The 24,960-nt window shown below is 42.7% G+C and overlaps 2 protein-coding genes across 3 annotated transcripts in view; both read right to left on the bottom strand.

Annotated features, from left to right (window-relative positions):
* Nucleotides 1-2,416: 2,416 nt before the first annotated feature.
* Nucleotides 2,417-6,599, bottom strand: LOC122163706 (adrenodoxin-like protein 2, mitochondrial). Its single transcript, XM_042825142.1, has 4 exons — nt 5,654-6,599; nt 4,005-4,129; nt 3,362-3,491; nt 2,417-3,116 (listed from the first exon to the last, which is right to left on the bottom strand). Exons 1-4 carry the CDS (start codon nt 6,067-6,069, stop codon nt 2,996-2,998), a joined length of 792 nt encoding a protein of 263 aa, XP_042681076.1. The 5' UTR covers nt 6,070-6,599; the 3' UTR covers nt 2,417-2,995.
* Nucleotides 6,600-14,160: 7,561 nt separating this feature from the next.
* Nucleotides 14,161-24,960, bottom strand: part of MSN (moesin) — a 36,447-nt gene continuing 25,647 nt past the window's right edge. For both annotated transcript variants that reach the window (XM_042825298.1, XM_042825297.1), the window contains exons 3-13: nt 23,827-23,922; nt 21,616-21,890; nt 21,120-21,203; nt 20,616-20,762; nt 20,064-20,160; nt 18,545-18,708; nt 17,946-18,076; nt 17,115-17,275; nt 16,541-16,633; nt 15,869-16,102; nt 14,161-14,798 (exon numbers count right to left, since the gene is read on the bottom strand). In XM_042825298.1, the coding sequence (XP_042681232.1) occupies nt 14,634-14,798; nt 15,869-16,102; nt 16,541-16,633; nt 17,115-17,275; nt 17,946-18,076; nt 18,545-18,708; nt 20,064-20,160; nt 20,616-20,762; nt 21,120-21,203; nt 21,616-21,890; nt 23,827-23,922 (1,647 nt within the window). In that variant the 3' untranslated portion in view covers nt 14,161-14,633. The remainder of the gene's footprint in view (nt 14,799-15,868; nt 16,103-16,540; nt 16,634-17,114; nt 17,276-17,945; nt 18,077-18,544; nt 18,709-20,063; nt 20,161-20,615; nt 20,763-21,119; nt 21,204-21,615; nt 21,891-23,826; nt 23,923-24,960) is intronic.

Genomic DNA, 24,960 nt, shown 5'->3' with positions numbered 1-24,960 from the left:
GATATGAAGATGAAGATGCTCCCCTCAGTTTTGCAACTAATCCTACACCTGCTAAGTTAGCAGATTCTTTCCCCTAACTTCCAGGTCAACAAAATACATATAGCACATTAGTCATAGAACTCCTAGGGACAGAAGACTGAGAAAGCCCCTGAGAAAAATTTCACATGACCCTGTTTGCTCAGAACAAATGATATCAAAGACACATTGTTTTGACCCAGAAAAGTGACGTTTTCCTTTAATGCACAGCTCTCAGGTGTAGACACAAATTTCCCTTCCCTTGCTGTTCACTTTCAGATTAACAAATAAAAAAGGGCTCTGTTAGACACCAGCACTCAGGCAGCCATGTAGTACTGCTGCCAACTTGAAAGCAAGGAGCTTTCCTTTTCCCTTGCCCACTAAAGATCAAGGCCAAGAAAGAGCAGCTCATTTGCCTTGAGGAGACAATGACTCACACTTCAGCCTCCTCTCATTTCTGCTTGGCACATATAATTTTGTTTTCTCATCCTGTAGACAGAAAGTATGATGGAAGCGCCCAGGGAACAGCTGCAGTTATTTCAACTATCTTAATTTCATTACTGACATACCTACAATCAGGAAAGTCAGGTCTCCATCTGACACTCTGTGGCACCTTTAAGTGTCAGACTTGTCAAGGATTTTGCTACCTAAATTTCAAAGCAAACAGCTCACTCTCACCCTGGAAACATTTTCTTCAAAAAGCAACCATGCTGGAGTGGAACGTGACAGCCACTGCTCAGCCCTTTCAAACTAACAGCTATAGCCTCACTCACCGTCCCAACAGTGCATGGCTTCATGCTGGCTAAAAAGAAATGGCATCTTCCAGCAGCAAGCTGTGGTCCCACTGCAGGCTCACAAACAGGAATCGGCCAATGAGTACAACTGCAAAGCCCCAAACACTCAGCTTGTCAAAGGGGCAGCATCAGGAATGGGAATTCAGGATGTGGTACTGCACCTGGTGGCTTCACTGTTTTTATTGAATCTCTTTTGTAGCCCATGGTAAATCACAAACAAGTGTGCAGCACCTGGATTTTTTTCCTAGTACACATTCTTATTTTTCTGGCATTCAATTTTGTATTGATTTCTGCATGACAGACCAGAGCAGAAATCAAAGTCCGAGGCAAGGGAGTTACAGGGTGTCACTGCCTAACTGCAGTGACTGCAACACACTGACCCTCAACCACAGCGATACGAGCAGAGCTCATAGCAGAATTACTCCTGCCTGAAAGAGAAGCATGGAGGAATTATCAGCCACGGATAACTGCTGTGAGATGTCTCAGATAGAGCCCGATACCAGTCAGAGCGTAAGAGACCAAGTAAAGAACAGAAATAGGACGATGTCAGTAAAACTCAGGTCCAAGTCTCATCCTCTTCCTTCCTACCTGCCCTGAGTTTTGTGAATCGCCGGTGTACAACGAGCTCCACCTGGTGTCTGAGCGAAGCATCAGCCGTTACCGTCTCAGCCCCTGGCGTTCAGACGAAGTCTGACGGTCAGACGCACCGCATAGCGTTTGTATTTAACAATAGGCTAAAGAGCTGTGGGATGGGTAAAGACTATGCTCTCGTTTTTCTGAACTGCTCCAGGTCGATCCTGGTTTGCAAATCCAGCACAAACCTGGAGGATAATGCAGGAAATCTCCGGAAGGAAGCAGAGTCATGAGACAAAATCATTTTATGTATTTAAATCATTTTATGTATTTTAACACCTTTAAAGGATGTTTTCCACTGCACCAGGATGCTTAAGCTTGGCTTTTGCAGTTCTTTCAGATCTAGAGGAGGATTTGTATAACCAAAAGTGCCTGTCCTCCCCAGTACAGTATTAGGTCTAATGAGAGATATTACCCCTCTCTACAAAATTCATTTTTCACCTATCTAATTGTAACACTATGAAGTGATGGGAAGTACAGCAATAAGAGCAGAGTGGCAATATCTTCAGCTGCAGCAAATGAGGACAAACCCAAAACCAGCAGCTGTGGATGCAGAAACAAAGGAAGAAAACTCATTTACATTTGGAAGGCCTCAGGTAGGCAGGGATCTCTAGCAAGATACCCTCTCACCTCCACTGCCAGCCCTTAAATGGGAAGGGGTGGATTCTGGCTCCATCCCTTCCATCATCAGCTGCATTGCTTGCATTTGAGCTCTCCTGAACTGGCCCTGCTTTCCCACGAGGTGCTCCATCAGGTTCTGACTTAGCATTTCTGCTACATTTGATTACATGTCATGGATTCTCTACATCATTCTGAGCGAACATGTCAACTTTGCCACCTAAAACAAGGGGGGGGTGGGGGGGGGAAACAGTGGTAACTGGGACAGTAGGTTACTACATCTAAATTCCCCCTATACTAGTTCTACTGCAACCAGACTGATATTACAAGAAAAGCATATTTACAGACCTAAAAGCCTGATTATTAGGATTTTATTTTATGTACGCTGCAATACATTAATGAGAAAATGTGTTATTTAGAGAAATTAGCATATCATGGCACATAACAATTCAGTGACATGCATTCAAATGCTCCTGCTAAGCAGACTAAGATTGTCGATGTCATTAAGCCAAGTAGCACAGTCTTGCTTTTGGAACAGCTATCTCTTCTCAAGCTTCCCAAATTGGGAAAAAGCTGCTCTGCAGTTAAGTAACAGAATATCACAGAATTCCCAGTAGCTACATAGAATAGTGGAATACTTAAATTTAAAAGGAGATGAGTTACACATAGTACAAATGTTTACTGCTACCAGGGAATTGTAAAGCCACATGTTTTCATCCAGTTGTGCTCATGAGAGCACTTAAGCACTTATTTAAAACTTATGTTGAAAATCCTAGCATTAAGCTTTGTTTAAATAAGAGATTTGCTGAACAGTCATATATACTAAACCAGACTTCTATTGTCTACCGTAAACCAGCTGCAGAGTACTGGTGTTAACATAAAGCAAAGTGTCCCTCCACACCTAAGGAGGCAGGTTGTGAAGGAACTGTTTCTGGTTACTGCTTGCTTTGCTTTCCAACCTCCAGCTGACTCCTAATATCTGATACTTCCACAGGGACCTGCACTGTCAGACCATCCATCAACTTCTTAATGCGCACCTGGCATCCAAGGCGAGATCTGAGAAGAAAATATTAAGTGAAGTTCATTTGTTTCCACAGTAAAGGAAGAAATTCCCAACTCACATTGGAATATTTGGTCCAAGATTACTTTCCACAGAAGCAAAAGACCCAAAAGAAAACAGCTCTAGAGGCACAGTTGCAATATAGAACAACCTGTTCCTTTGGAAATGGGTGCCAAACAGGTGCTGAGAATCTGTCTCAGCAGGGTTTTGAGCATCTATTACTGCCAGCAGGTATACTTACGTCTCTGTGAGTCCATATGCCAAGTCCAACATGTCCATCTCTTCATCTGAGATGGCATCCAGCTTTTGAAAGGCATCTTTCTCAAAGATGAGGTGGCAGGTGGAGCAAGCTAATGTCCCTTCACATGCACCTGGTGGAAAAGGGAGGAAGTGGCAGCAAATCAGCAAAAACATTGGGGTAAAGAGAGATGATCTTTGGAAATAGTGGGAGGAAAGGTCCTTCAGCAGACCTATAGCATGTCAAAAGAGACACCAGAAGACACAGCAGATGAAGATAGACTTCAGCCTGCCTCTGCTCTGGGAGGATCAAGGTTTTCATACTCATACTTCAACTCCAACCAATGTGCCACTGGAATTCCAGAGGCAGCAGGGCGGTAAGTGTGGAAAGACAGCCCAGTGAGCAGCTGTTGGGACAAGAACCTCACCAGAAAGCAGATGCAAATTGAGACCCCAGGTTTAAGCAATTCAAGGAAAGCAGACTGCATAGCTAAGTGACAATGATGAAATTAGTGAGAGAAATGTATGCATCCTCCCTGTGCTTCCTGGTCTCATCAGAACACAGTACTGTGTGTGCAGTTGTACTATTCCCAAGTACCCACTGGACACAGAACTCCTTAGAGTACATATGCATCTCCAACACCTACCAAATCCATCAATGGCCAAGTTTTGGTTGACTACCACTTCCAGCAGACTCTCCCCTTCTTTGGCCGTGGTTGTGAGTCGCTCTCCATCCCGATTTATAAAATGCACTGTCACTGAATCTGCCGAGCTGTAGGAAAAGTTTGCAAAAAAAAAAAAAAAATCAGAGGATCCCATCTTCTCCTGCACATCCGCTACCAAAGCCTTTTGGCTGAATACCTGAGAGATTACACTACACACATTAGAAGACATTCAGGTTGCCAGTTCTCAGTGGAAATGCACAAATTAGAGCAGTTCAAATCTGAGCTGACCCACAGTAGTTCCTATTTTACCGCACTTCTCTCAAAATAAATGTTCAGCTGTGAGTGAATAAACGCAGAGGCTCTGCACTGCTTCTGCTTGGGCTGGTGTGTTTGTAGGCATTAGTATGTTGTGGAGCCTGGGATGTTAATCCCAAATGCAGTAATAACAAGAGAAGCCCACAGGATCTAATAATAGTAAGTGATAAAGGATGTTGTCATTCACTCATCATTTCTCCCTCCCTTCCCAAGGGAATTGCTTGCTGACCATTCCTTTTCTGCTTGTTATTCCTTCACAAAGTGCTCACTTCTTGTGTGAGCTCCATCACAGTGGGCTTTCTTGTGATAAGACATGCTCAGCCCAGCTTACAGAACAATCATGCTGAATAACGTCCTCTGCGCTGATGCAATCCTTACTTAGGAGAAATAACTGGTTGTGTTGATGGCCTACAGGATTTAATCTAGTAGTATTAAGGACAAGGCCATCAGCATCACTTAATGCTGAGTTGGGGAAACTGCATCTACAAACAAGAGAGAAACAGCATTCATTCCATCTCCTCCAGATCAGGGCAACTTCTGACCAACATTCACAGCACAGTTCAACTCACAAACTCAACCACTATGATGAACTGCATACCCTAACCTAAGTAAGCAGCCTCAGCAAAACCCAGCATGTGACGCTGCACTTGGAAGCCTCGCAGGACATAGATGATGTGGTCTTGTATAGCCCCTGCCACCTACAGCCACCATCTCATCAGATGAGCATTTGATCTACATTCCCCATATCTTGTCAGGAAGAACATTCCAGGAAGGCATGGCAGTGAGGATTCCAATTGTCTAGAGAGAGTATTTTGCTTCCTAGAGTGGCAGACAACATCAGTTCCCCACTCTGCATTTACAGCAGCAGAGATAAGAAAAGCGAGAGAATCTGCAATTCACAGAGCACCTCAGTGATCATCTCACCTCTGCACAGCAGGATGCCCAGGTACCTGACCTGACCTGACCTGCCTACCATCCCCATTCCTCAAAGGCCTCATGGTCCCTAACGGGACCTCGATAGTGCATGAATTCATGTGCCATATGATATACTCATGTTCAGAATCCAGGCACTAGCTGTGGCCTCCATGGCTTCAGAAGCTTCCAGAAACAGAGGAGCAGTACCTCTCACAGATCAGTTCCCTAAACAATTTTCATCCCAGATCAACGTCTACGTAGCCTTATCCACCTCTCCCTTACAGATCATGCTTTGCACCAGTTTCCTTCTGTGGGGGCCAAGGTAGAGTTCAATGCATTTCCCTTCTGAAAAGGTACTTCGTAGTTCAGCAATATACGGGTAAGGTAAGGATTTTACTCACCTCGATTCCCCAGGAGAACACCGGAGCTTGCATGTGGAGCTGAAGCCTCTTCTTGACGTCTGCTTTGATCGTAAGCAATTCTGCCCAGTCACCTCACAGAAATAAACAAAGTGAGTTTTACTCACTTTCAGTCCACTTAACAAGGGTCGCATGAGCCCCGAGATGCCTTGAGCTATCATGCTACTGAGGTCTTTCTTTGTGCTTCCTGGGATGTCTTCTGTTGCAAGGCAAGCTAGAGTAAGAGTTATAAATATGGTGGGGGGGAGGAGGGGGGAATAAAAAAAAGTAAGGACAGCCTCTCTGGGGAGGGAGGAGGAGTGGGAGGAGTTGTGCATGAATCTTGCTGCTCTCCAGCCCACTGGTGGTTGTAACAGGGCACTCAGAGGTACTGAGCAAAGTACTGTAACAAGCATCATTTCCTCACATCAGTCCCCGAGGAAGATTCCTCTTGTTTTGCCTTCCAGACTTCCCTTACAGGAACTAGCCCTAAATCCAAATTTTAGGAGCAGTGTTCAGTGCAGTGTCTAACTATATTAGGGGACAGGGAGATGGTAACAAACTGACTGTTGGAAAAGTAGAGTAATGGAAACACTGAAGGCCTGAATGATGGTGCCTTGTGAAGACACGTGGGGGCCCAATCAGTTCTTACACAAACAGGGTGAAAGGCAGACTTACTCAGACATCCTCCTGACATGGACAACATCTGGCTACATCGTTCCCCAGTACTGCAGGCTCCCAGCTGCAGAAGGCTAATATTCATTCACACACTTCCCAGGACAGTCACAAAAAGCAGCCACGGTTCTTTCAGTTGTTAAATTCTCCGTTGAAAAGTGCCACAGAAGCACAGATAGGTATCACGTTTCACAGTAACTGATATTTCATGCTTGTGAAGCTTCCAGAGAGGAAACTTCCAGTTTGTTTCCTGAAACAGTGACATCAGTATAGAGTTGCTCTGCTCCAGGGTAAATCACTTTGCCTAAGAAACAAAACTCTGCAGTGGACAGTTTCAGTTTTGGTTGGGTTTTTTTTGTTTGTTTGTTTTTGGTTTTTTGTTTTTTTTTTTTGCGGAGTGTGAGAACAGCTCTCATCTCAGGATCCTGAATTGTCCCTCCAATTAACAGTTCACCATTCATTAAGATGCTTGATTTAATCAAGTTTTTTAATGAAATAATATAATACTAGCCGGCATAGGCAACAACTTTTGAAATTTGACTTTTTAATCACTCCATACAGGAGAAAAAAATCTGAAGTATAAGAATGAGAATTGGCTGGAAAATGTTCCTCTCTCCATGCACTCACATCCTGTGCCCAATCCTGCCTTCACTTCTCAGGCACCATCAAGAGGTGCAGCAGGCAAACCAGTGATCCAAACAAACAAGCCACAAAGCATCTTATCTCCAGCAAACCTTGAAACAAGAGATAAACTAGATGTATGTGCAGCAGTTTTCACAGCAAGGACATTCGTGTGTTTGCCTGACACTGACCTCTCTCCTTGCCAGGAACTCAGAGCACAGCAAGTGACAGGTCAATGCCACCAGATGGAAGAGAGGAGAGCACTAAGAGGGAAGTCAGGCCTGAGATCATCACACCCAATCCTGCAGGGAGGCAAGCAGCAGTTTTCTTGTGAAAACAGAAGTAGCCATGATAGGGTGGGATGGAACCACGTCCTAAGCTGGGCTCGGATATCCTGTGCTAAGGTCTTTGTAACAGCGAGGAAAAAAGTCTGTTGGCGTCAGGGTTTTTTTTTTTGGTGCTTTTTGTTGTTGTTATTGTTATTTTGGGTTTTTTTTTTTTTTTTGTTCTTTTATTCCCTTACTTCTTCCTTCCAATTCTATCTAGCAGCATGCCTAAGAGTAAATCCAGAATTTCCAGAGCAAAACTTCTTTCATTTAGTCCAGGATACAAATAGAAAGCTGTTAAATAACTACCCATCCCACAGAAAGAGAAAAGAAAGATAGAGGAGATTTAAAAATCCCCACTTAAAAAAAAAAAAAAAAAAAAAAAAAAAAAAAAAAAAGCCCTTGAAAATGTTGCTTTGAAAGACAGCACACAACAGGAATGACAGGCATAGCTGAAGTGAATCCTTAACTCTGTTTCATAGAAATTTGGTAAAAGTCAAGTTTCCACCAGCAAACACACATGCACATGCCTCTTCTTGCTCACTAGCAGGTCAGGCTGCCATCAGTGCAGTGGCTGTGCTGACACGTCTAGTAACACCTTAGCACATACTGGGAATGAAGAGATTTTTCTAGCCTGAAATACATTACCCAGTTTCCTCTGCACCAAAGGAGAATTTTCTTTCCTCCCAGTCCAGGGACCCTCACAGAAAATTTCCAAAATATCTGTGAGATGCAATTATCCCCCCCACCCCTGACTGTTGCATAAGTAGAAAACAGATTGATATCAGCACAGCATTGGTCCAACAAGACTTCATGCAATAGTGTTGCAGCCCTCCAGAGCCAGAAGCATGCTCAGGCTTCCTGGATTCTATCTCCATCTCCTCCAACCATAGTTGGTTTCAGGGCTTCCAAATACACAGGCATGGTCAGCACCAGGCAGACTTACACTTGTTCCTTTGGGTAGACACACTGTGCAAACCTGAAGAATTCTTCTGTTAACTTTGTAGCTTCCAAGAGACTGCAGTTGGACAGTCATGATCTAATCTTGTAGTTATTAATGTACATAGGTATGCAGTTCTGGGTTTGTGAGAGCAACTTCACTACCATTGAATGAATATCTGATAAATTAAGGGAGGAATACGTCCATCCTCAGAGGGAGTGGGAGGAAGAATCAGCAGAGGCAACCTTTCCTGCAGCTGAGCTTCCGCAAGGACAGAAAGGGGAAGGGATAGAAATTATATACACAGAAGAAACTGTCCCAGTCCCTACCCATGTGTGAGCTGCAAGGTATACAGATGCCAACCAGGTCAGCATATTGTCACCTGCTTTCTCCAGTGAAAAACTGATACTTGATAAAATTCAGGTTCTTAACAGTGGAGCTCGCAAAGTAAAGTAGTCCAGACAGAAGAAAGGAACAGAGCAAACAGCTCAATGAGTCATAACAAAGTTGAAGACCAGCATTCTGTCCCAGTACAGAATTGGCTCCATTATTGTTCAGAGGTTTGCGAGTAGGGCAGGTGGTCTGGCCACACGAAGGTAGTGCAAAAAGTCTGCACTGATTTCCATGAAATCACCAGACTCAGCCACAGCTCTGTTCTACCTTGGAAGAAATACATCACCCTCTGTGTTGTGCTCTATAAGCAAACAGGACAAATTGTGCCTGTTCTGCTTTCTCCAAGCCCACAGGACCGGGTAAAGAGGGCTGCCCCAAAACTGATGTTCTGAACTCGAACCTACAAAGCGTTTACACTAAGTGAGCTCAAGTCTCTGAAAGCACTGACCAGTAGGGGCCAAAGGGTTCAGGGGAAGGCTTTAAATATGCCTCTCTATATATCTGTCAAACAAGACTACCATTTTCTTGCTCTGGCCTTTCTCTAAGTTTTAGCAACTTTAGAATTGCCGAAAACAAATGAATCAAGGGACAAATTCTCACCACTGGAAGCAAGAGTGCAGTGCTATCACCAAAGATGAGCTAATGCTGCATCAGGGAAGCAAATTGAATTTAACAGAGCTCCTTGACAACAGCCACCTCTGGCAATGCAGCTGCTGCTTGGCTGGGTGAAGGCCACTACAAGTTACAGTACCCAGGCAAGGCCTTTATTTGCAGCTTCTCCTTTAGTCAGTCAAGGATGCTTCAGAGATGAATGGGAAGGGACTATGTCTGCATGTGGAGTACAGACGAGCTTCTCTATAACCTTCCAAGTCAAGAGCAAGATATTCCACATTCCCTTGACCCTCCCTCTTGACTGGAGAGCAACCTTGGCTTGTATTTCTTGAAAAGAGCACAATCAGAGGCAGTAACAGTGACAGGGATTTGTAATTTTCCAACTAACTCTGCTCACTAGAAAGCTCTAAGAGCGATATTAACACCTACACAGAGGAAATGCCTTCTTAAAAGATGATCCTGGAAAGAACTCCCAAAACTCCTTTATTCAGACTCACCTTATTCTTTCCTCTCTCCTTGTTGTTCTGTTCTCTGTAACAGCTTCATTGTGCTATTTGAGAATATCAATCCTAAAATTACTAGTAGCTTTGAGGGAGCTATCACACTGAACCAGGTGTGCATCCAAGCATTACTTTGTAGCAGCGACCTGCATCATCGTCCCCAAGCTGCAGACCTGCAAGACAAAAGCTAGCCTTAGCCTAACTCTGAATATGCACTGCAGCCCAGAGCCTTTTCTTAGAGATGAGCTGATTTTCCTGCAAGGAAATGTCTGACATCACACATGGATTCAACTTGCATATGACTATGCAGCAGTTCTGTGTTGACATCAGTCATAGATGAATTACACTGTTCTCTGCCAGTTGCCACGGTCAGATTATAGGTGGAAGTTAATTACACTGCATGCTCAGGACTGAGTGCTCCTCAGCTATGTATAACTCAACAGAACAGTCACACTGAATGGCACGGAGAAAACTAGTTGTACCTGTTATTGTGCTTCCTCAGTAGGAGATATCCTGTCTTCATGATTTTCAAGCAGTTGCCACACAACTGTCTATGCTTAACACACTTCATTATTGTGCTTTGCAAGAAGTTGGAACACAGCTCATAGATGCGCCTTCTCAATGAAGAGCCACTACAGCAAGATTCATGAAGTCTGAAACTTCCCAGGTCAGCTGACATGAAACATGGAATAAATTCAGTTTAGTATCTCAACCTGTCTAAAGATAGACTAGGATGATCACAGAATCACAGAACATCTTTGAAGTGACCCACAGGGATCGCTGAGTCCAAGCCCTCGCTCCACCCAAAATTCCAATCCTGCATCTGAGAGCAGTGTCTAAATGCACCTTGAGCTCTGGCAGCTTGGGGCCCATGAACTCTGCCCTGGAGAGCCTGTTCCATGCCTGAATACCCTCAGGTGAAGAACCCTTTTCCTAGTATCTAACCCTGATGCAGCTTCACACTATTTTGGAGTCTCCAGATCCTCCAGAAACATAAGCGTAAGTGAGAAAGTATTGCCTACCTAGAAGCAAGTGCAGTAAATGATAGAAACCCATTTGTGAGAGCTGCATTTACAGATCAGCATGCTTTCTCTTGAAGAATGCACTACAGCAGTGTTCAAGCGGACATTACAGTTCATCTGGTCTTGTTTGGGTTTATTTGAATCCTGGAAGGAATGAGGAAGACCATCCTACAAAAACTGTATCCATGCCAAAGCCAATACAGATTTCAGAAGTTTCCATTGCTCCAAGTTTCTCCTACAGCAGCAAATCTGAGTACCAGCAGGTTTTTTTTAGATCTCTTGCCTTATTTCACAGAGCAGCAAGCAGGAGATAGAGGCTATGCAAAGACCCTCTTAACAACCACATGAAAAGCAGACACAAATGAAGATCAAACAGTTCATCAGCAGAAAGTTGGCAGCGGCCATATTCCTCCATCACTGGGCCCTGTCTTGCATCCTTAGGAAACACAAACAGAAAGAAAGCCAGAGCAAAGCAGCTGTGAAACAAATGAGGTTGAAATCAACAGTGAAGGGCCAGGCTCAGACAAACACAGGTGAGACGTGCAGCAAGGCCAAGGCTGGCGACCTTCTTACAAACTCACCTGTTGCTAGATTCCTCCAGGGCCTGGGCACAGCCCTACACACCAGGTGTTCAGCTGGCAAATTCTTGAAACAGTTTTTCCTCCTCCTCTGGCTGCAGAAGTTAAACGCGATACAAATTTACCCTCCATTAAATTAAAACTTACACTCAGGCTGACCTTCTATGGGTCATGTGTCAGACATCTAACTGGGAAGCACACTGCTAGACTGAAAGCAAACTTTAAGCAATCATCCAGACACCATCTGCTGAATTTCTCTAAACTTTATTGGCACTGTAGGAAGAACAGGGTATGGATTTTAACAGCTCCTCCCAAACAGGAAAAAAAAAGCCTTAATATCAAGGGTCTATTTGCAAATAACCACATGGATCCATGAATTACTCCATAACCCTAAGAAAATGTGTTTTATTATAATCCAGTAAAAAGGCTGGTCAAAAAAATAATAATTTACAGCGACAACAACAACAAAAAATAGAAGGAAAAAAAAAAAGAGAGATAAATCAAGCCAGGCAAACATTTGATAAGGTATTTCTTCTTCCCTCCCTCCACCCCCATGAGGAGTAGTTATCCATTTGAACTGGGACATGGAAAGGAAGAAAAACAAATCTGAAAAATAAAAATTAAAAAACATGCCTACAAATCTCACTGTAATACTGAAAGCTTCTTACATTAGTTTTCTTGCAAAATATCATTCCTTTATAATACAGTATATATTTCCAAGGGAAGAGGACCATAAACACATCCTCCATCCCACAACTAATATTTTCTAGTTTTCTAATTGTGCATAGCTAGAAGTATTGAAATCAAATATCATTAGATACCACTGGAATATAATACTGCTTAAGAAGAAGGCATAGCTGAAACAACTACAAAGAGTGAGGTCAGGTCACTGGCACAGGCTGTTCTATTCTATATTGGACCAACTGGAGCTAGAATGATTTAAGAAAAAAAAAAAAAACCCAAACCTTATAAACAAGATATGCCAGCATCGTAACACGAGTTCAGCAATGTTGTGTGAGCAGAAAGGTTCACTGTTTTATTATTTGAACACATATTTCAGGCACTATATATCAGATTGTTAGGAAACTGTTTTAATGTAATAAGGGCTTTATTTCCCTGCAAATGCACCAATAGTTGCTGTGGACAGAGCAGAAGTGCTGAGAACCAGCTTTAAAGCACCAGAAGAGAAGTGTAATGGTTGTCTGCTCCACCAGTAATGAGACTCGCATAGAGTCAGTGCCAATAACCCTTCAGTACAGAAATATGCAAATCCGTTCTGACAAATTTAACTGCGATCTTCCATTTGTGACTTTCAAAGTACTGGAGCAGATGTTTTTGGTCAGCCAAAAGCTTCCTGCATTCCCATGTTCTGTCCAGGAGGGTAAAGGGGGCTCCCATACCACTAATCAGGATGTTCAGAAGTAGCACACTAAACTTCTAACCATAGTTTGGTTGATTGGTGTTTCCATGGATTACTCACAGACATGTATTGCTTCCAAAAAAATACAACACTGGTGAGGTTGTTTCTAGCAGCCCAAGGAGTTGATGAGGAAATACTGCAGTTCGTTAACACTGATGTGGACATTTCTTTTTTGGCACACTCCTCCTTTGCTTATAATAATAGGAGCTGAAAACACTTCAGCATTCAGATGTGAATCATCATGAGCAGTGATACCATACAGATAAAGAGGGCATCCACAAAATTGAGAAAGATTTAGAATCACATTAATTTAGAATCACATTAGGCAAGAAAATAAATCATAGGCTAGCCCCATTACTTTCTATAGGAACAAGCTGTACTAAGAAGGGCAAAGCAAATGAAGACACCATTGTAGAGGAAATCCATCGTTAAGAGGCTTCTTCTAGGGGTCCACATTTCCTTCTATAAAGGATCAAGGCTAAATCCAATTCAACCCTGAGCATACATGGCTGTTCCCTCCTTAGAAATGACAAGGAGGACCCTGGGTAGCCTGGTAGGAATGGATAGAAAGTGATTACAACAATTAACACAGGACGAGCCTCCCCACAGCCACCACTGTCCTCCTCTTAAGAGACAGAACCCTCTGAACTAGAAACTACAAAAAGGCAAAGCATCCTTCTGGAGAAAAAAAAACACACACACACACTCGAGCCAGGAATCTGGCAAAATGCTAGTGAAGATTAAGGCAACAATTGGACAAATCTCATGACCCTCTCCCTTGAAATGCTGCTGGAAGCCAGGAAGACACAGCTACGGCTTTGTTTCTACATGACCCAGATACAAAACAGTTTTGGTCCTCGGCTGTTCTTCACTTTTTATGAGTGTATCTATTTTAAACAAAGACATCTGAGCTACAGTAGATCCATACAGTCATAAGGCACCAATGACTACATGCTAAAAAGGCCTCATGGAAAAAAACTGAAGTCACGCCATCTGACTAGAAATGTACTGCTTCAGCAAAAGAAATATAGTCACAGGAGTTTTCAGTTGTTTGAATTTCTGTTTATGCCTTTCCATTTTCAGTGGTGACCTCAAGATGAAAGGCAGTGTTCTTTAGCTATCTCTGCCTCACTAGTTACATTCAAGTCAGACAAAATAACAGCAAACAAAACCATTTAAGCCATTTACCCAGAGGAAAACTTATTCCAGAAAGCCTGGAAGTCAAGGCATCCAAGACATCCCACATCAGTGAAAATATTTCAAAGGCCTCCTTGTGATTAGGAAATTTCATGTTTCATCTTTAAACAATAAAGGTAACACCAGCAGGAATGCCACAGATTCTGTTTGGTCTGCTTACATTTAAAGGACAAAAGCTTTGGTCTTTTAGAAACTAAGTCCACATTCTACCTCCAATCCTTCTTCCCAGACTCCATCTCAACTACGTGATTCAGACCCTTAATGACATCAGAAATTTAGATCCTGGCCTCAGAGCTTAATACTGAAGCTTGTGCAAGTTAGTAGGAAGGCACAATGTCAAACTGTTAGCACTTTATATAGTTCAGAGAAAGTATCTACTGGCCTCCCTACTCAATGAGAGAGAACAGTTACACAGCCATTTCAGTAAGCAAAACTAACTAAATGCAGTACGACTTTACCCAAAGTCATAGAATTTCAGATTTGCCCTAATACAAGTTAGCTTTCCCAAGCTATCCCAGGAATATGCAAGTGTCGTTCTTTCTTCTGTTGCTGAACTCCAGCATTTACCAAAAACTCTATAAATAAGACCATGGTCGCTCTTCTGTAGTGGTTCCAGCACAGCACGATTATGAGTGAGTGATGGGAGAGGATGAGAAAGAAGGGAGAAGGGACTGCAGAGCGGCAAGCGCAGGGGAGAGTTTACATGGACTCAAACTCATCAATGCGCTGCTTGGTGTTGCCCTGCCGAATCTGACGGAGGGTCTTGTACTTGTCTCGGCCCAGCCGCATGTTCTCAGCGTGGATCATATCATTGGCCGTCTTCTTGGTTTCATCCCGAGCGTTTGCCAACTCTGAGGAAAGAGCCTAGTGAAGGGGACAAAGACAGCAGTGGGTTAGCCAAGCCAGAACCTCCGTGCCAGGCAAGGAAGTTCCTTGTTAATCCTCCTACACAGGAAACAGATAAGCTCAACTGCATACTGTCTTGGGCAACCTTCTCCAGCTGAGCCTTCTTGAGCAGAATAGTGAGACTAGATGATCAAGAGATCCTTTCCAACCTAAGCAATTGTGTGGAAGTTGCAAATATTTTTTCTCTATATTTGAAAATAGTTAACTGCAGGTGCTTCCACCTTACTTATCTTTGTCCAGCACAGTAAGAAAGACTGTCACTAATTTATTTCAGAGGAAGGAGAAAGTCCAGTGGAGAAATACCTAAAGACTTCAAGATTGCCTTGCAGAAATCAAGCAACTACTAGCCTTCTACCACAGAAGAAATGCGTTGTGCATGACAGAGGACACCTCTGTCACTCTACCTATGCATGACCAACACAGCATGACACAAAACAAGCCAAGACTGTTCCAAGCCATGCAGCCAGAAGACATTTTAAAAAAAAAAAACCTACAGAAAACAAGCTACTACCACTTTCGAAGCATCAATACCTGAAGAGTGGAATTCCTTATGAGAAGGAGGTAAAACATTTCTACCCCCTCTTCCCCCGCACACGCTGAGCTGTAGCAGCTACTATCAGCATTTCGCAGTGCAATCCGTTCAGACAGGACAGTTACAGCCTATTGCAGAATAGAATTCAACCAAGCCTTCCAATTCATTTCAGCTGGACTCTGAACAGCTGTCAGGTAGCTGGCAAGACTCACACAAGCATACTCTATCTCACAGATGCTGCCTCTTGGCATTGCTTGAAAAGACTTCGCCGTTTCCAATGAAATAGAAATGAACTAGAGACAAAGTTCTGCCCCTTTTCCCTAATGGTAAGCAGCAATCCAATCAAGTCATGATCACCTTTTCCTTCACTCACTATTCACTACTCCCTTCTTTTATTCCTTCCGTTTTAAGGAATTCCTGTAAAAGCTCACAATCACAGTGACAAAATGAATAGTAGCAATGCCCATGCACATACACTCGGCTGCAAACTTTTTACCTTCAAGTGTTTCTGCACTCGTTCGTTTTTCTCTGCTTCAGTGGTACGCTGCTCCTCGCTGCGGTCCTTGATGGTGGCCTCTGATCGAAGCTCAGCACTGGCTTCTGCTGCATTTTCATCCTGCTCATCATCATGCTCGTTCTCAGAGTGCATTGGCTCAGTGACATGAGGAGTGCTCATGGCAGTCTTCAGCTCCTCTTTGGTCTTTTCTAGGTCCTCCTGCACCATTTGTGCCTGCAATAAGAGACCACACTTAGTCTGTGCAATTCAGATGTGACTAACTTCTTGCAGAAGCACACAAAAACGCTACTTAAGAGCCCTACATCTCTTGCACACTGAAGCGCTGTGTTCCAAAACTACTCAGTCACAGTCACTAGCAACATTTTCTGCTGGCTTACACATCAGAGATTTAAGGAATGGTTAGAACCCATGGAAAATGACCTATAGGTCTAATCAAACTATTCCAAGCTGGAGTTAGAACGCAGCACTCATTTTACAAGACAAAAAAAAAAAAAAGCAAAACAAAAAACCATAAAGCTGCATATTTGCAACAGCCTCTACTTGCAGACACCTCGTCTAGTGGCAGTATTCTAATGTAGTAGTTTAGGTCACAAAACAAAATGAAGATTAACTCCACAGAAATTACTGCTGCTGCTTCAGATTCTGCTTTACCTTCTGCTGCCACTCCTGGGCCTCACTCTCTTTCTTCTGCCTGGCCAATTCCAGCTGTGTGATCCTAGCTGTGAGTTCTGCCATTTCAGCAGCCTGCAAAGGAAAGTGGGGACAAAAGAGAAGTACTTGCTAAATGAAGCATTAGCCCAAGTTCTGAATAAAAACAGTATCTCTAACATGTTTCTTGTAAGGAGGATACTTCAGTCTCACTGATATCTAAATGATGCAAGTGGAAAAAAAGGGTTCTGTTGAGGGTTTTTTCCTCCTCCAAATACAGCTACAGTACTCACATCTTTGAACTCAAGCCAAGGAAAGCAATTAATGAGTTCTACATGCTGTTCTCAGCATCAGATACTATTGTAAGTTAAAAAATTAAAAAAAAAAAATCAGTCTCAGTGTACTGCACAAATAGATACAAACATGCATATTTAAATCTTAATTCATCATCTTTAATGTCTATCCTGAAGAACTAAAATATACTTCTTCACTATATTCATAGCTTAATTTGTTCTATGACCTTAAAAAGACCCCTACAATGTCACTGCCCTACCACATTTTCAGCTAACCCACTCACCAGTTGTTCCTGGGTCTTTTGTTGATCATGGGATGCTTTTAGCAGGGCTTCCTTTGCCTCTTCTGCTTCTCTACGTTCTTTAGCCAGTTTTTCTGCTTCCTCCTGAGCTCGCTTTCTTTCCTGTTCCAGCTCCATGGCTCTACGGGTCTGTTCTTCCAGTTCTGAAGGAATAGCAGAGGTACATTTGAAGAGAAATAAAGCAAAAAAGGTAATAGGAGGGTGCCCTTATTCCTACCTCCTGGATGGAATCTTTCCCATAGAGAGAATGGACAGACTCAAGCAACTATGTATGCCCTTTCCTCCACTTTACATTGCAAGTGGAGATTAAAGATGAAGAGCTAGACCTGCAAGCCAGCAGATTACTTGCTGATTGATTTGTGGGAAGTATCCATCTCAAAATGACATCCTTAAAGACAGAAAAACATGCTGCATTCCAATTGGGCACTGCATAGTAATGCTGGCCAAGCAACTAGATTGTAAAAGCCAGGGCACTGGCTGATATGACCCTCGCTACACTTTCTGACTCTTTCCTCTACAGATGTGCTAAGATAAAGCTTCCAGCTGGCATGTGGACAACTGAAAGAGAATCTAGCTGCCAAAGAGGCAGCTTGGCTGCCCCCCACCTCTTTAATACAAGCCATACTTCAGAGTATTTGCATCTGCTGAGTTGCATTCAGCTTCAGAAGGCTAAACTAGGGCCTTAACATTAGCCAGCACAAAATACTGGAATCTGAATGAATTGGAGATGCTCCTAGCTTTATTATTTGAATCTTTCTCATTCAGACTACCCAGACTGTGCATCTAATGGAATACTGGAGTATTTTCTATTACCTTGCTGAGCCTTCTTGGTTTGCTCCTCAATTTGCTTGAGTTTTTCCATCAGCTCCTCCTTCTCACGTTCAATCTTCTCTTTCTCTTTTTCTGCCAATTCCCTTTTCTTCTTCTCATTCTCCAGCAGGGCTCTGATAATGGGGAAAGTCATAATGCAGTTTATAATTTACAGCTGTAGTCTGTAGTTCTTTTTAGTGAAACTATAAGCACACAAGAGAAATGCGCTAGTTCACTCAGCTGATGATCTTTACTCCATATGTGCTCCTTTTAAAGTGAAGAAACAAAAAGCTTGCTCTGCTGGCATTCACCTTAGTAGCATTACTATTATGAACTTCCACTAACTGAAGATCCTTATATCAAGATTCAGATTAACCCTTTCAAATAGATGGGCACGCATTTAATTCCAAGGAAGTGGTGGTAAACCACACCTGTGATGAGAGCCACTTCCATCATCTCATTAGATATACTGAAGCAGAAAGAAGTCTTCCCGTTCTTGGCTCAAGCAGGTTAGCATGCATGCTGCCAGCACTTCTATCTAGCACATGATACTACTGTGGAGTGACCAACCAAACCCGGGTTACTCAGAACCTTGCACAGACCTCTCCATCTGTTTCTGATGCTTCTCTTCCCGAGCCTGTGCTTTCATCTGCTGCACCTCAATGGTATCTGGTTTACGTCTGCGCATGTAGAGCTCATGGTTTCCCATACAGAGTGCCAGGATTCGTTTGTTAATCCGTAACCGAGGGGCATAGAATACGAAGTCCTTGGGACAAGAAAAAGGCAGCATTAAAATTGTTCCTTCAGTGTAGTAAACCCTCTATGTATGCAACACACACCAAAACTCTCAACTTGCTAATACTGCTAGCCAGCATTTCTGATCAGTGTCTAATTCACCGCTGGTAGTAGTCAGACCTCCATCTTTCAGGAGTGAAATTCAAGATGATAAATTGACACAGGGCAGAATTGCCTAACTTCCTGTTACAGTCTACTTGGTATCATCGTAAAGCACTCGTAGTACACAGAGTGTGTAGCAGCTTGGCTCTTTTGTTTCATTAGAAATACAATCATGTCCAACCATGGGTGAGTTTACTAGGAACACTGAGGCTGTGCCTTCCTCCACTTTTATTACCACTTAATTCTTTAAATCTGGTCATCCAGATCATGTGCAAGTTTTTCTCTTATGCCACAGAGTGTTAAAAATTATGTCCTAAGGAAAAATAACTTAATTCTGTTAAAACAAAAACAGCAGCAAGAAAATGCTTCCAAGCAGCTGAAAAAAAAAAAAACACCAAGAATGACCAGAAGAACAGAAGGTATCAGCTGACACAGGATATTAACAGGCCTCAAAGAGTAAATTAACTTAAATAATGTTCATTCAAATAAATAAGGAAAAAATGTTCCCAGTGCACCCTACAAAATGATGCGAAGCTTCAGCTTCAAGTAAAACACAGTGAAAGATGATCCCATGCTACTAAAGTCAATGGAAGCATACAACAGTTAGCACAGGTGCTTAAGATCCCCTAATCGAATCAGAGAATTAAAGTGGTTGTAGGAGAACCAGAAACCCTAAGCAAAAAGCCTCTCTCTCTCTGACTTTGGACAGCATAAAGTTGCAGTGAACAAATGCCTCCCTTCCCAGCCTGAACCAATTTCCATCTATCCCCTTATTGCAGTTCAATACATTCTTGACATACTGCCCCAAACTGGTAGTAGAGAACTACTTAAGCAACTACTGATATTACTGATAAAAATAATATTTACAACTAAAATAAGTAAAACCACAGACAACTGATCATTCATTTTATATGATCCAATAGCAATGGGGAATGGCTTTAAACTAAAAGAGGGAAGATTTGGTTTAGATGCTAGAAGGAAATCCTTTTACTCAAAGGATGGTTAAGCCCTGATACAGACTGTCCAGAAGTGTAGGTGCCTCTTCCCCGGAGGCCAGGCTGAATGTGACCTGGGCAGCCTGATCTGGTGAGAGGGCAACCTTGACCACAGCAGTAGGGGTGGAACTGGATGACCTTTCAGGTCCATTCCAAACCAAACCATTCTACAATTCATCTAAGAAGAAACGGAAAGTTCAAAAGCTTTAATATGGCTGTTGCTTCTTACTGGTGCTTTCTTGTCAATAGGCTTGATCACAAACTTCTTGTCATTGAAAGAAATATTTCTGATCTCACTCCAAGGGAATCCAATTTTTGGTGTTAGCCTGCAGAAGCAGAAAACAGAGGAGATATAAGTCCCACAACATTTCAAATTCCTGAACTACAACATAAAGCTCAAAATTCTGAAAAACCTGCCCTCGTGATATTTCAGTACTCTCAGGTTGACTGGAATAAGCAAATAAAATTGGTCAGATTAATGAACTAGGGAGCAGTTTTCCAATCCTGTTTGATTAAATGGAGAACAGCTGAAGAATGCATCCACATCAGGAAGACAAAGGATAGAGGTAAAACTAGCTTGGTAAGATTTCAGTGTCTCATGGGTTTTGCTCCTAAGCAGCACATTTTATGGGGCATTCTAGCAAAAACACAACTAAGAATGACACATAAGCAGCAGAGTTCAGTATAAGAGCAAAATACCAGAGCAGATTAACAATTACTTTTAACTACCTTTACACTGAAAAGGACAAGAAGTCAATGAAGAGGAGAGTAGATTTATTACCTGTCATTCTGCTCATAAATGTTGAGTCCAAGAGCATCTACACCTAGCCAGAGTTCAGAGCCCTTTTTGTTTTTAATGCTGAAGTAGTTCACACCATACATTTCCAAGTCCTGTGCTATTTTTAGGTACTCCAAGACAGCATCTTCTCTGTATTATGCAAAAAGAAAGCAGATATTCTTTCTCAAGTCAATAAGCCATTTCATCAAGAAGGTGCTGACTATCTACACAGATAGAACAGCAATAGACTAGCCAAAGATCCCAAGAATCATCCTTGAAGACAAGAGTGAACAAGCTCAGCAAGTCTAGTTTTGTTTTTACTAACATCAGCCAGTTACATGGACTATCAAGGTCAGAGGCACATTGGCCTAGTTACTCTCAGTAGAATAAACTGATGAATGCTAACTCATGCTGGAGCAAGCTGCAGATTACTGTGCGACTTCATACAGTATACACTAGCATATATCACACTACCTTATATACAGCAGTTTCACATGCATCAGTTACCTAATCATTCCTCGATGTTCTTCATGCCACACCTGGATCCTCTCCTCCCACTGGTCCTTGTTAAGCTTGTGCTGCTCCAGAACTCTAGAAAGAATACACTGGATTTTTGAGACCAGCCACTGCATTTATGCACACACCACCACATCGGTCCAGAACAACGCTACATTAAATACTCCATGGACATCACAGCTCCCAACACAAAAAACATTTCCAGAAATATGGGTTTATAAGGCTAGGCAGAGACACATCAGTAGAGTATTCAAGGCTTCTGACAAATAACAAGCTGTATTCAGCTATGTTTCTCCTTGTACCATTACGTTATCAGGCTTTTATTAGAGCTTCTCCAACTACCTCCAATTACAATTTCCTCAGCAGCAATAGGATCTTTAAGAGAGGCCCGAGGCTATATCTTATTATGAATTCTCTGTTTAAGACTCCAAAAAAATTCCAAACATCTTAGCACAAAGATGTTTTAAAACTGAACAAATTCTCATACCTCTGTGGGAGCAGTTTGTCACTAGCAAGGTAACCAGACTTGTGCACTTCTTTATTGAAGTCGCCATACTTGGACTGGACAGCATAGGAAGCCAGTAGGACAGCTGTTTCTGGAGGACAGTAAATGTCATCATTCAGAATTGCCTCCTTCACTTGGAGGAAGAACAGGCGCTGTGTGATGTCCTGGATCAGCTCTTCAGCCACATCTTCCGGGTAGAACTTGGCTCGGAATTTGAAAAGAAGAGGGCTTTCCTTGCGTACATCCTGTGCTGTTACCTGGAGCAACAGAGTTATCAGATTTTATAGCTAACATGTCAAATGAAAGTGAGCAGGATTAATGGTCAGAAAGAGAAGACAAGCATGCATTAGAAAAAAAACCCTTTGTAACACAAATATGAATGGGCAAGATGCTCACATGAGCATCACATTAACAGTTACAAGGGCAGTTAACAGATCTTGCAGGCTAGGGAAGATTGACTGTGTGATGGGAATAGGGACGTGTGACCCATGAAGAATAAGAGGATGCTGTCGAGACATGAACAGATGAGATCAGGAAAGTCAGGCCACAGACGGAATTGACCTTAGCAAAGGATGTGGTAAAATAACAAGAGATTCTACAGGTACACTGCTCAGAAGACAATGGTCAAGGAACGTGATAAATGAGAAGGAAGAAATTGCAACAGTCATGAGAAGGCTGAGGTACTCAACAAGTTCCTGGCCTCAATCTTCACAGAATCACAGAATTGGAGGGGTTGGAAGGGACCTCAAGAGATCAGATTCCAACCCTCCTCCTAGCACTGAAGCAAGTTCCCTACAACAGGTCTCGCAGGTAGGCACCCAGACCAGGTCTTGAATATTTCCATAGAAAGAGGCTCCACAGCTTGTCTGGGAAACCTGCTACAGTGCTCCATCATCCCTATTGTAAAGTTTTTCAGCATGTTTGCACGCAGCTCCCTATGTCTTCACAGGCTTCCCACATCTCTCATGCCATTGAAGCTCTAGGTGAGAGTTGGAGGAGTAAAATTCCTCCTGCTGTAGCGTAACAGCAAGTTTGAGACTGCCTGATAAGACTAATGTATACAGGTCTATGGGACCCAATGACACACATCCCGGGATCTTGATGGAACTGTACATGAAGGCTGAAGGCTGATCATAAGGAAAGAATGCCTCCCAAAATAACCCGGTCAAGCTTGAAAAGTAGAACCATGTGAACCTAATGAGGTTCAACAAGGTCAGGTGCACAAAGTTAAACTTGCATTGCTGCAATCCCAATTATATGTACAGACTGGGAGAAGAACTTATTGAGAGCAGCCCCATGGAGAAGGACTTGGGGCTTCTGGTGGACAAAAAGCTTGACACAAGCCAACAGTGTTTACTTGCAGCTCAGAAGGCTGGTGGTATCCCGGGCTGCACCAAAAGGGGCATCAGAGTTAGAGAGAGAACCCTCTCAGCTCTGTCCTCTTAAGGCCCTTATCTGGAATACTGTATCCAGACCTAGGGCCCCCAGCACTACAGAGACATGGAGCTGCTCGAGAAGGTTCAGAAGAGGGCGACAGAGATTGTCAGAGGACTGAGGCATCTCTCCTAAGAGGAAAGGTTGAAGATAAGCTTGTTCAGTCTGAAGAAGAGAAAGCTTTGGAGAGACCTCACTGCAGCCTTCCAGTACTTAAAGGGAGCTTATAAAAAACCGTTCTCTCTCCTGTTTATGTGGTTCAATAGGACAAGGGAAAATGGTTTTGAAACAAAAGATGAGAGATTTAGATTATACTAGGAGGTTTTGTTTTATTTTTTTGTTTGCTTGTTTTTCCTTTTTTTTTTTTAAAGTTTCTTTTTGTTGTTGTTGTTTTTGTTTTGTTTGGTTTTTTTTTGTTGTTTTTAATTTTTTACTCAGGGTATGGTGAGGCACTGGCATAGGCTGCCTATTAGAGTTGTTGGCTGCCCCATCCCTGGAGGTGACTGAGACGAGGCTGCGTGGGGCCCCGGCCAGCCTGATCTGGTGAGCGGCAATCTTAAGTTGGAACTAGATGATTTTTACGATCCCTTCTATGCCTTTCTATGACTCTAACAGTCGAAGGAAGGTGGTATCAACTCCCTAATCTTGCTGTAACTTCATGTCCATAAAGAAGCAAGATCCCTGATAGAAGTACAGAGTCTGCTCCTGTCCTCCGAGAGAAGGGAACCTCAGACAAATGAGAGGTTGAAGCAAACATACCTTTTTATTTAATTTGAGCCACGTTGAGAATCCCTTTGTATCTTGATACTGGAGTCCAAAGAACCAGACTTCTCTCAGACCAATTGTCTTGACAACCTGCAATAAAGATAATTAGCAAGAGCCATGGCCAAACAGGCTGATCTCACTGTTAGCAGAAAACCTGTCTGAGGTAAGTTCAGATGAGCAGAGACAAGCAGTGCCCTAGCATTCTGCCACCCCTGACACTGTGCTCATACATAGATGACAGAGCATCTGAGAAATCCCATGTGGGAAACACATGCATCTCTTTCCCCATATCCTTAAGATTTGTTGTTACTTAAAATCAAATACTACATTGATTAGCCACTTACAAGCCAACTTTTATAGCCAAAATACAATGCAATGGATCTGTCAGGTGTAGCAGGAAAGAACCTCCACAGGAAATATTTATGCTGGCATAGAAGCTCTCTCCTTAATCATGTCTCTAGCAGGCCACAACTGTTACAAAAATAAGAGTTAAGGCAGCTTTACAAATATACTGTAACAAAAAAAAAAAAAAAAAAGCGCATCATGGGGGAGGGCAAGACTACTGCAATATAATGCTGGTAGAAAGGAGAGAGAATTTTTTTTATAACGCAAGTTCACCAGCACAAGGCCACCACTTTGTGCTCTGGCAAGTCTGAGACACACCTGCTATAGGGTTCATTCAATCTAAAAACTGAAATTCCTTCACATCCTTCCCGGACACCCTGGAGTTGATCTTATGCCTGCAAACAGGGCAACGACCTTTAACTTCCACTACCAGACAAAGGAGGAGAAAGGATAAAACACTTATCTTGAGGTCTAACACTGTACCTGGAGTACTGCTTTTCAACACTACTCCCCCCCTGTGCTTGCTTCCAGCTTTCCTCCTGCAGAGGCTAAAGGATTTGACAAATAGTTGAGGTAGATTTAGTCCTGCCTTGTCCCATGATTTACATGATGCCTCTCTAATTCTCTAATTTCTTTTAAGTTACTTCCTTGCTGATTCCTAAAGATGTGCTCTATTCTCTTTTATGTGGAGTCCAGATTTGTAAAGCCACAAAATTAAGGACACGGGGTCCCTGCAAACATATTACTAGTTCAATTATTTAGGGCTTGGATCAGACATTTCTG

This window comes from Centrocercus urophasianus, unplaced genomic scaffold (assembly GCF_019232065.1).
Source record: "Centrocercus urophasianus isolate 14NV4802_14NV808 unplaced genomic scaffold, USGS_Curo_1.0 seq_24, whole genome shotgun sequence".
In the NCBI taxonomy this organism is placed as follows: Eukaryota; Metazoa; Chordata; class Aves; order Galliformes; family Phasianidae; genus Centrocercus; species Centrocercus urophasianus.
Note: the sequence above shows the minus strand (reverse complement) of the source record. Positions and strands in the feature narration are given on the sequence as shown.

Bases quoted from the DNA above. Each gene is read 5' to 3' on its own strand.
- LOC122163706 (XM_042825142.1), bottom strand. From the start codon at position 6,069: ATGATGCTTGTTACAGTACTTTGCTCAGTACCTCTGAGTGCCCTGTTA. The intron at 4,130-5,653 runs GTGAGTAAAATC...CTTTTCCTACAG, and splicing joins TGTTCTCCTGGGGAATCGAG to CTCGGCAGATTCAGTGACAG. The intron at 3,117-3,361 runs GTAAGTATACCT...TTTTCTTCTCAG, and splicing joins GCATATGGACTCACAGAGAC to ATCTCGCCTTGGATGCCAGG.